At 39.4% G+C, this 12,004-nt stretch overlaps 1 protein-coding gene across 1 annotated transcript in view; it reads left to right on the forward strand.

Annotated features, from left to right (window-relative positions):
* Positions 1-12,004, forward strand: part of EYS (eyes shut homolog) — a 1,631,667-nt gene that overhangs the window by 1,585,028 nt on the left and 34,635 nt on the right. The window contains exon 40 of the mRNA XM_047102761.1: positions 7,210-7,382. Coding sequence (XP_046958717.1) covers positions 7,210-7,382 — 173 coding nt within the window. The remainder of the gene's footprint in view (positions 1-7,209; positions 7,383-12,004) is intronic.

Raw genomic sequence — 12,004 nt, forward strand, 5'->3', positions numbered from 1 at the left:
TTAAACTTACATCACTAGAGAGTTGGTTGTTACATGAGGGGTCATCCTATACATACCAAATTAATATTCCTAAAATATGCCTCATCAGTCATGTCCTTCCCCATGTCTGTCACTTAAAAGTTGAACTATCTCAGCCTGTTATTCAAAGCCCTTGAATTCTAACCCTTTTCCAGCCTAAGCTTCTACTGCCTGTCCTTCTCCATACACTCATTCATGTAGGCAAATCTTACCTCAGAAGCTTCCCTGAACTCACTAAAATTGCTTAGGTGTCCTTCCCATGGGTTCCCATAGTACTCATTTTAGCACCTGTCACACTGTATTTAAATTGTCTGCTCACTAATCTGATCCTCCCAGAAAGAGCAAGTAAGTCCTTGTGGCCAAGAATGGGGCCTTCTGTGCTGTGGAATGCTCAGTACTAAGCACTATGGCAGACACTTAGCTTGTAAAAATAATAGTAACAAATATTCTTTAAATGAATGAATATCTACCTCTCTTTGGTGTTGCTCTCCTTTTTCCACTCTATGGACAGCCCATCTCACACACATACCTATCCAAATCTACTTTTCCTCAAGGAAAAGTAGTAAATATGTGGTTAAAAGAAAAAAATTATAATGAATTAACTTCAAGGCTTAAAAAAATATTGTCATCCAAAGTAGAGAATAATGAATAAAAATTTGAGACGTTTTATTATCTACCTTTCACAGTGTGCTAAAGAAGCCAAAAAAAGGAACGAGAAGAAAAATCTGATCTTGCACAAAATCTTTATGATGGAAATGTTCTTAAGATAGAATGTAAGAGGGGCGCCTGGGTGGCGCAGTCGGTTAAGCGTCCGACTTCAGCCAGGTCATGATCTCGCGGTCTGTGAGTTCGAGCCCCGCGTCAGGCTCTGGGCTGATGGCTCAGAGCCTGGAGCCTGTTTCCGATTCTGTGTCTCCCTCTCTCTCTGCCCCTCCCCCGTTCATGCTCTGTCTCTCTCTGTCAAAAATAAATAAACATTGAAAAAAAAATTTTTAAATAAAAAAAAAAAAAAAGATAGAATGTAAGAAAGGGGCACCTGGGTGGCTCGGTTTGTTAAGCATCTCACTCTTGATTTCAGCTTAGGTCATGATCTCACAGTTCGTGAATTCGAGCCCCACATCAAGCTCTGCACTGACAGCACAGAGCCTGCTTGGGATTCTCTGTCTCCCTACCTCTCTCTCTCTCTCTCTCTCAAAAATAAATAAATACAATTTTTTTTAAATATATATATAATGTAAGAAAATAGTATATGGTACTTGAATGTAATTTTTTTAATCTTTAAACATATACCTAATTGCTTCAGACCTAACAATTCTGAGAGGAAGCATGAGAGCATTTATTTTAGTTAAGATCTATTTTTCAAATAAGTTTATAACATCTGTATTATATTATGCTTAATATGATTTAAGCTATATTTAATATAAAAATACTTTACCACTGTCAGTGTGTCTATAAGGCAATGAGATCAATTTTGTTTAGCTCTTTTTTTACGTTGATAAAAATGACCCACTAGATGGCGCAGTCATCATAAAAAAGTAATGATATTAGAGTTTTGGTTTTATGTGTGTGTGTGTGTGTGTGTGTGTGTGTGTGTGTGTGTGTGTTTAGAGTTTTCTTTTTATATAAAAATTCGTACAGCTTTGTTTCTTTTATGAAATTGGTAATACAATATATTTTGGGCTTGGGTTTTTTTTGTTTTAGAATCTATTAAATAGGAAATCTGTCGATTTGAACAGGAGGAGAAAAGGAAATTTATTTTTAAAAATAGCATTTATAGGAAAACAGCCAAAAGGGCATATAGTGCATATCATGCCTATCTATGTCAGGAAGCAGGTGAAAAGGCAGTTTGTGCCAGAACGGGTCTACACATACTCTAAACTCCTGAATTCTAAACTTCATTATATAAAACACCACTTGAAACATGTATCGGAACCGTCCAGTCATTTCAAACCTGAAGGTGAATAGGTGCATTTAGACGGTTACAAATGGATGGTGCCCGCGCGCATAAGGCATCCAAGCTCAGGCCACCAACCAACCGTCAGGGGTTGAGGGGGAGCATCCCCATAAAGGTGGCAGGAGAGGACTGTGAGCCAGAAGACGTCTATTTTTGTAGAAAAGTCTTTCCATATTTTATGCTCTTGGAGCTCTTCAAACAGTAACTAAAAATCTTTATGATCATTATGTAAATTTGTAGCAGATTAATCCTGTATTTTGTTTTCCTCCATTTTGGAGAACCTTATGCAACTTCTCAAACTTTTTTTTTTTTTTTTGCACAAATGTTAACTTAGGTACAATAATCGTGTATGTTTTCTTTCATCAGGACTCAGCTAAATACCCTACTTAATGAAATGGCAATATCCTCAGAAGTTTTTGTGTGCTCAGTTTTTTGTTATTTTATGTATGTGCCTAAGCTGCTACCTGTAAGTTCCAAATAGACAAGAATTTTTGTTTTCAGTTCCTCCCAACACCAGAGTCTAACAGTCATTGGTGAACATGGGTGCTGACGTTCCTTTTGTTCCCTGAGTTATTCCCCACGCTGGTTTCTGGGTTCTGGCAGCACTTCTGTCTGCCACTCACTTGGTTCTCAGCGAACGCAGCGCCATGGTTCTTACTCTAGCACAACTCACCTCTACCTGGGCCACAGCTCTCTCCTTATACATCTTCTGCCCATCCTTTATGACTAGTCTTATACACATAGTAAGTACTAAAAAAAGTTGTGTTTTTTTGTTTGTTTGTTTTTTAGAGAGAGAAAGAGCAGATACGCAGGTACTCAAGAGTGGTGGGGAGGGGCGCCTGGGTGGCTCAGACGGTTGAGCTCAGGTCATGATCTCACAGCTTGTGAGTTCGAGCCCCCTGTCGGGCTCTGTGCTGACAGCCCAGAGCCTGGAGCCTGCTTCCGATTCTGTGTCTCCCTCTCTCTCTGCCCCTAACCCGCTTGCATTCTGTCTCTGTCTCTCTGAAAAATCACTAAACATTTTTAAAAAATTAATAAAAAAAAATAGAGTGGTGGGGAGGGGGAGAGGGAAAGGGAGAAAGGGGGAGGGAGGGAGGGAGGGAGGGAGAGAGGGAGAGAGAGAGAGAGAGAGAGATAATCAAGCAGGCTTTGTCCCACAACCGTGAGATCATGACCTGAGCTGAAATCAAGTGCTGGATTTTTAGCTGACTGAGCCACCCAGATGCCCCCAAAAATATTTTTTTAAGTTGATAACATGAATTTGGGTGCAGCATAAATGTGATTAGACTGCCAAAAATGCAGGAAAATATAGGAGTTTGAAATGAATATGTTCTTGGTAAATATGTATAGGCAAACATTAAGTCACTTTATTTTAATAAATAATTACTGGGTCAATAATAAACAAGAAGCCTGTAAAATATTTCTTATTTTCAATTATATACACATGTATTATTTCAGGAGCACTCTCATGAACTGATGACAGGAATGTAAATTGGTACAGTTATTATGGAGGGCAGGTTGGAATATGTATCCAAAGCCTAGAAGTCATGATGATATTTAAGTTTATCCCAAGGAAATGATCATAGATGTGCACAGAGATTTAGCTATAAGAGTTTTATCACAGGGTTATTTGTAGACAGTGAAAAATGAAAAACATACTATATAACAAGTGACTACAAGAATAAAGTATATTTTATCAAGTCAGTGTGAAATAACATTCAACCATTGTATGTGAGATTGTGGAAGAGAAGTTAATGAGTATGGAATAAAAGGTTATTTATAGGCAGTTCTATTTGTGGAACTGTGGGCTATTATACATCTTGAGTGACTTTCCCAAGTGGAAATGTTGAAATCTGAATAAGATGAAGTGTATACTTTCAGAACACTATTACCTGAAGTGAAAACAACACATCTTTTATATCCCAAATGAAATGAAAGCAAGACTCTGGAAAGTGAGCATCAAGCTGGCTTTTGCCCTGAGTTCCTGCTAAAACACGAAGCATGTATAACATACCCTTTCAGGGCTGCACAGGTTACAGACATCTAATAGCATACTCCTCACAGGCCTCAGACTCCAAAGAGCTGCACCAGCAGTGTAAGAACAAAAGAAAAATAAACCTTATTTTAGACAAGGAGAAGGCAAGGAAATTTGCCTATCTTGAACCTTAATTTGAAGGGAAAGGTGTAAAATAGCAAAGCACTAAAAATAGCCAAGACACTCCCAAACAGAAAAACAAGATAGCAGAAGTTGTCACTCTAGTTATCAAGACCTATTATAAAGAAGGAGAAATTAGGGGTGCCTGGGTGGCTCAGTCAGTTAAGCGTCCGACTCTTGGTATCAGCTCAGGTCATGATCTAGGTTTTGAGTTCGAGCCCTGCATCCACTTGGGATTCCCTGTCTTCCTCTCTCTCTGCCTCTGTCTCTCTCTCTCAAAATAAATAAACATTTTTTTTAAAAAAAAGAGGGGGAAATTAAGACAGTGTAGTGTTAACAGAAAGTTAGAAAAGTACACTAACAGAACAGGATAAAGAGGCACAGGACAGTGCATACATGGACACGGCTCATGAGTGGAAAAGGATGAACTGGTCAATGAAAAGTGCTCAGACTATTGGTCATCTGTACGGAAAACTGTAATTGGATCTCTTAACTCCACAGCAAACATAAAAAATAATTTCAGATGTATTAAGACTTACATGTAACAGGAAAAAAATGATAATAGTCTGAGGAGACAACATAAAATAATAACTTTCTGACCTCGGAATAGGGAAAGCTTTCTTAACTAAGTCACAAGAAATGCAAACTGTAAAAGAAAACATTGAAATTTCAACTACAAAAAATAGGAACTTTCGTCCATGAGGTAATATAGTATTGACAATGTAGCAGCTACATGCATCAACATAGTGAATCCCAAAACATAATCCTGAGTGAAACGCAGTAATTAAAGAATACATACAATATCATTTCATTTATATAAAGTTTTGTGAAAGAGAAAACTAAAAACTGTTTTCTTCTAGGAGTTTTGCTGTTCCAGGTCTTATATTTTATAATTCTTTAATCCATTTCAAGTTAATTTTTGTAGGTGGCTAAAATAGGGATCCAGTTTCATTCTTTTACGTGTAGATATCCAATTTTCCCAGCATTTTTCATGTTAAAATTTTCTTAGAGGAAGTAGTGGAAAGATACCTGCCAAGTGCTAAAAAAAAATGTCAGCCTCACCATGGTCAGAGGTTACAGGTGATTTTGATTTTCTTCTTTGGTTTAATCTCAATTTTATGAAGCTCTTACCTATTGTTTCTATAAAATGATAGAGGTTGTTAATAATGTTTGCAGAAAGAATGTTCATTTTCCTTCCTGACCCCTCCACGAGGCATATAATGTATTCATATTGACATATATTGTCATATTACCTAGAGGGGACTACAGAAGCTGCCCTCTATCCTCAGAATTTGTGAGGTTCTTCTAGCCTAAAGAAAAAAGGGAACTGAAGGTACTTCTGTTTTCTACCTGCCTTGTCTTGACTTGCTCACTCTCAGAATTATACTATTGGTGATGCTCTCAACAACCCCAGCAGTGCTGTTCATGTCATCTGTGTCTGTAGTTTGCCAGTAAGTAAAAACCATTGTAATAAACTGAGAACAAGTGTGACCTGGAACTCATGGATGTATTCATAAATTTACTTTTGTTTCTCGCTGTCTTTTTAAACCTGCTTAGAAGGAGTCATCCTTTTCTTCGACCTGGATTAAAACCTGGGGAGGTCTTGGGACGCCTGGGTGGCTCAGTCGGTTGAGTGGCCGACTTCGGCTCAGGTCATGATCTCACAGTCCATGAGTTCGAGCCCCACGTCGGGCTCTGTGCTGATAGCTGGGAGCCTGGAGCCTGCTTCTGTTTCTGTGTCTCCCTCTCTCTCTGCCCCTCCCCTGTTCGCGCTCTGTCTCTCTCTGCCTTTCAAAAATGAATAAATGTTAAAAAAATAAAATAAAATAAAAAACATGGGGAGGTCTATTGAATTTTCTGCTCCAACTTAACTAATGGACACTTTCATTCGCAAATACCCTCTCAATGCATTAGTTCAGAGGGTCCGCTTCAAAATACTAACAACACTTCACTCTTCATAACTGTTGGCCTAAACCCAGCCAGGGCTTACCACATGAACCGAAGGTCTGCAAAGAAGGCACGATCTGTTACTGCTGTCTTTCCCCAGTCTAGTGATTTCTGACTCAGCACCATGCACCACATCCTGGAATGGGCTTCCTTGACTTGCACCATTGTCTGATGGTTTAGTGCTCCCTGGGCCTGGCAGGGACGTAAAGTAACCCTTTCCATCATGTGCCCTTAGTGTAGGGTTGCCATATGAAGGGGGGGAAACACAGGACACCCAAATAAATTTGAATTCCAGGCACACAACAAATAATTTTTAGTATATCTCAAATGTTGCTTGTCTGAAATTCAAATATTGCATGGGATATACCGAAAAATTATTCATTGTTTATCTCAACTTAATTATATGTCCTACATTTTATCTGGCATCTCTACCTTTGCTCTTGTTTTGGGTTCTTCCCAATATCACTCTCTAAACCCAGACAAGGTCTGTCATCAAAATGGGAAGTCCCCTTTACCTCTTAGATTCTGCCCCAGCCATAAACTGACTGCCTCTTACTGTTGAGGTCTCTTCAGCTACCAGGATACCCTCTGGGCAAGATCCCTTTTATATGTCCCCAAGCTGATCCTCAGTCGGAGTGCCACAACCCATCCCTGGGATTCACTGCCATCTGCCTGGCCTCTGGAGGGGTTCAAAGTACCTTTTGCAGCCCAAGGAGCTGGATCTACGTGCTCACCAATGTGATGGAATGTATATCAAGCTGAATTTCTTTTCCTCTAGGCTTAAGGTTAGGAGGCAGCAACTGTGTTCACTGCCTCTCCCTTGGTGGTGATGTGAGGCAGGGAGAGGGGACTGTTCTGTCCAAAGAAATGATTCTCTAAAATCTCTCTCAAATCCACATGCTGAACCTTTTAAAATTTTTGATGTGGAATCCAGTAATCCTATAATCAGTCATTAGCTCATTTCCTTGACAGTTTGGATCCTGGTAGTTTGAATCATTACTTGCTTTGATGTACAAAATCTTTTCTATCTTGGAACCTCAGTGACAATTGCCGAGTTAACATCAGGATGACACACAGTGCATATCCATCTCTGCTCAAGTGCTCAAATCCTGCGGCCTTCTTTCTCAACCAACAGCTGTGACTGCCTCCCTGGGTGGAAAGGAGAACTCTGCACGGAGACAGTTTCCACCTGTGACCCTGAACATGACCCTCCACACCACTGTAGCAAAGGAGCAACTTGTGTTTCATTGCCTCATGGGTATACCTGTTCCTGTCCTCTGGGAACCACTGGAATCCACTGTGAACAAGGTAAGGCAGAATTTCAACTCCTGCTTGTTCACAAATTAAGTCAGTTTTCTTTTCAAAAAGACAATGAAAAATGTATAATAATCCTCGGCTTGCATAAGATCTGGATTTCCTCCACATTTACAAGTGCACTACAGGATAGGAGGGAGTGGGGGGAATAGGGCGGTCTTGTTCTCTCCATCATAGAGACAAACCCAAGTCATTTCTCTGCTGTCCTCCCAATAGCACAAATTCATCTTCATGGAGCCCACTCACCTAACACTGGCAGGAGAAGAAACGTGGTTCTCTACTGCCCATCATCCCCAAACTACAAGCGACAACTCCACACCGCATTTAATGCTTTCTCCTCCTAGAACTTCCCTGACCATCTCTGCCTACCCCAGCCTTTACAGACAAGACTGGGTTAATAGAATGCTGCCACCTTTAAACCTCCTCAATCACTCCATAACCCTCTGCTAAAGCTCTAGGAAGCCTAGAACAAGAGAACTTCTCAGGTGAACAGTGACCACAAGCACAAGGTCTAAATGGGGACCTTGGAAACTGAGTCCCATGGAAGAAATGAGGAAAGCATACACTGCTTAATATCTCAAGTCTTGCATGGGGCGCCTGGGTGGTGGAGTTGGGTAAGCATCCGACTTCAACTCAGGTCATGATCTCACAGTTCATGGGTTTGAGCCCTGTGTTGGGCTCTGTGCTGACAGCTCAGAGCCTGGAGCCTGCTTTGGATTCTGTGTCTCCCTCTCTCTCTGCCCCTCCCCTGCTCGCAATCTGTCTGTCTCTCTCAAAATAAATAATAAAACTTTTTTTTTAACACATCTCAAGTCCTGCAGCTTCTAAAAATCAATACTTAATATTGCATTTTGTCATATTTGGTGTAGTTCTAAATTTCTCAGCAAAACTGGTCTAGAAGAAGACTCCATAACGCCATGTTCAGAGTCCTAACAATTCAGTTGTGTAACAGGCACAGTTGTGTTACCCTAAGGTTAATAGAATGGCCTGACTGAAGCTGCCCAGCCAGCCAGTCAGGATCCAGCTGCACAACTCAGGTGGCTCCTGTTGTTCATTTTGTTGCCACCTGCTGGCTGCTATCTTGTCTAGTTTAAATATCAGTAGGGATGATTCTGGATCTTGGGGCTCGCTGGGACTTAAAAACTGTGGCAAGGAATCCAAACTCGCAGTTAAGGAATATGATGAGATGAAGCCAGAAAAATAGGGGGACATAGAGTTTTACCTACTATCCCCTGGCTTCCTGAGATTGGAGAATCCACTATTATTCTATCCCACCTCACCCTCCATCCAGAAGATAAAGCTTTAGCCTTTATTTCCCCTATTTAGGAACAGAGGCTGGCATAGAAGGACAAGAACCAATCATCAATTGTGTTATATACACCTTTGCATAATTTGGGGGGGGGGTATTGTAATATATTCATATGTGTGGTAAGAACCAATTTAATCTCTCTCAGATCACTTTATCAAATATACTAATGCAACCATTTTTTATCCTATGTCCTTTGAGATTCTGTGAGTGTTTAACTCTCATCCAAAAGTCAAAAGTGTTAATAAATAGAAGACATTGGAGATTTAGAATACCAGTGATTTAGTGACAGAAATTTTTAGTCATGTCTTAAGTGTGACTATAAAATAATGAGATACAGTTTTGTTCTGGCTTATGGAAATCAGTCTTTTTCATAATGACATATGGCAGATCTTGATCTTTTTTAAATGCCTGTTCTTAGTTCCTAGAATTGCCACACTCCATCCTGGTATAGGAATTTTATTCATACTCTTTCCTCTGCCTTAAATGCTCTCGTGTTCCTCTCCACAGTTAGCTAACACTTATTTATCCTTCAGATTTCAACTCAGACTTTACTTCTTTAGGGAAGCATTCCCAGATTTCCTGTCATAGAACTGAGGGCAGTGACCATGCCTGTTTTTGTCTATTGTTGTTGAATCTCTATCACCCATCACATAGTGCAGATCAAAATATATATATATACATTTCAACTTACTGGTTCTAAAATAATAAAAACTGATTGTGATAGTTTTCAAGAAATAGTTCCTGACTTTAGTGAAAAGTGAAGTACTTGAAACTTTACCAAGATGATGTACCTCTATTACTCCCAAAGAGATAGCTATTAGAAAGTGAAAGAAATAATAAGACAAGTTCACAAAAGGGCTAGTGACTATAACAATAGGGAAAGCTTAAAAGCTCAAATGATGAAAGCCTAGGGGATTAACCCAAAGTTTGAGTGGGTGTATATAAATAAATAATATTGGTATGTATATAAATAAATTATATAGAGAGATGGTAGATTAGAGAGGATAGATAATAGGTAGATAGATGAAAGAGATAATCAATAGATAGATGAGAGAGAGGGAAATAGTGACAATAATAAAATTATTTCATAGAGAGTTTACAAACTATGATAAAAGCTGCCAAAAAAATTATGTCACTCCCATAATTTTCCTTCTTCCTCTTCTATTTCCACATTCCAAGAAACCTTAAGTCTTAGAAACAAAATTAATTGAACTGCACATGGAACCTCAGTCTTACAGCTTTCATACCTGCCTAGTTTTATGACCACCTTTTTTTTAAGTTTATTGATTTATTTTGAGAGAGAGAGAGGAAGAAAGAGGGTGCACAAGCAGGGGAGGAGCAGAGAGAGAGAGAGGGAGAGAGAAAATCCCAAGCAGGCTCCACACTATCAGTACAGAGCCCCACTCGGGGCTTGATCCTATAACTCTGGGATCATGACCTGAGCCAAAATCAAGAGTCAGATGCTTAACCGACAGAGCCACTCAGGTGACCCATGACCATCTTTATTGTAAGTAAGCCCTAATACAAATCAAAACTCATGTTTACAATCTCTGAATGAGAAGAAACCAAAATGCAATTGCTATTTAAATCTGATGAAGCTGTGAAGGGTAGGGATGGTGAAACGGTGTCATTTGCCTCAAAAATGCAGTCTAGCATTAGTAACCTTTGTTCTTTTCTCCTTCCCTTGGAGTAATGCTTATAGAATGGATTATTCACTAAAATGTTAAAATTGGGTACCAGTTCCAGACCAGGTGTTGGAAATACTCCCTTAACAAGACAGCTGCCCAGCCTCCATAAAAGTTACATTCCAATAGGAGGAGTCAGGCAAACACCATATCCACCAATCAGTGAGGAAAGATACAGACTGAGTTAATGCCATAAAGGAAATAAAGCAGAAGGGGAGATAGGAAGCCATTGGAAGAGTACATTTTAGTTGGGATGGTCAGGATCGGACTCTTTTAAGTGGGACATTTGAGCTCATCTAGTGAGAATTAGCCATGTGTGAAGTCATGTGGGACAAGTACTCTAGGCAGAGGCTAAACCCAGTAATAGGAAAATAATATTACTTATTTGAGAGAAAGGCAGCCAGTATTCCCAGAATAGGAGATGGTATTATAAGATGACTTCGGAAAGGCAAGCAGAAGTCAGATCATACAGAGTCTTGGAAAACATGGTAAAGAATTTTAATTTCATGCTAACAAAATAAGAAGCCTGTGAAGACTATAAGCGGGAGATTTGCATCCTGGTGCTTCAAGTAACTCGTGATTTCGTTTCTGCTGTTTAACTTTCTAAGCCTCAGTTTCATTATCTGTAAAGTGGCAATAGTAAGTATGCCACCTATTTGCCACGTGCCCTGCCCTTCCTCCTACTCCCACCCCTCCCCCTCTGCTCTGTACCCCAGAGGCCCTCTCAGAGGATTGCATCGATGGGATCCCTTCCATTCTGCCTCCAGTTGAGTTTAGACAACAGAAGTCACCAGCAATTGTTGGGAGGAAGGAGAGTGAGACAGGGTATTTACTTCCCTAGATTCCTTGCCACTAGGTCGCCAAAATTTACCTTTCCCCAAGGACACAGTTTCTGTCAGGAGATCCTCACCTTCTCCAGCTTCAGGCCTAAGAGTGAGCATACCATCTATTCACTGCCAGGACCCTCACTGATATAATAACCATGATTTTGCCCACTTTACAAAATTCATGGGAGGCAGTGTATATAAAAGTTCTTTATTAAGTATAAAGTGCTATAAAATATAAAGTATTATTTTTTTCCTCTTGTTCTCAAGATCCAAAATTCAGACCAACACTCTTAATAAAATAATTGAGCCATATTATGTATTAAATCTACATTTTGGTATCAAGTGTTCCAGGAGTGTAGAATCACAGGACATCACCAATCATCTTCTAGTCCAACAGTATCAATTTATAAATGAGGAGACTAATGCTCAGAGAAATTAAATAATGTACCAAAAGTCTCAGAATCAAGTCTCTTGACTCTCAATCCAATTATTAGTAGCTTCTTAATAATTAGTTAATAAATACGAGCACAGTATATCACCATCAAGTTCACTAACACTCTGTTTCTAGATCTTAGCAGTCCCTTATAATAGCCATTCCATAAGTAAATAAGGCATAGGAATTAACAATGTAGAGGTAACATATTTATCAACAACTATCATACTCCGGTTATCTAAGAAAGCCTAATAAAGGAGCAATGTAATCATTAAAATTCAAATAACTTCAGAACTAAAATTTGTGTTTGAATGAGTCATCAATGGGTAGGATTGAAAAGAACCTTAAAAATCACTTACTTA

This window comes from Lynx rufus, unplaced genomic scaffold (genome assembly GCF_022079265.1).
Source record: "Lynx rufus isolate CCGP_SWC_20201006 ecotype Redwood Valley unplaced genomic scaffold, mLynRuf1.p SCAF_6, whole genome shotgun sequence".
Classification (NCBI taxonomy): domain Eukaryota; kingdom Metazoa; phylum Chordata; class Mammalia; order Carnivora; family Felidae; genus Lynx; species Lynx rufus.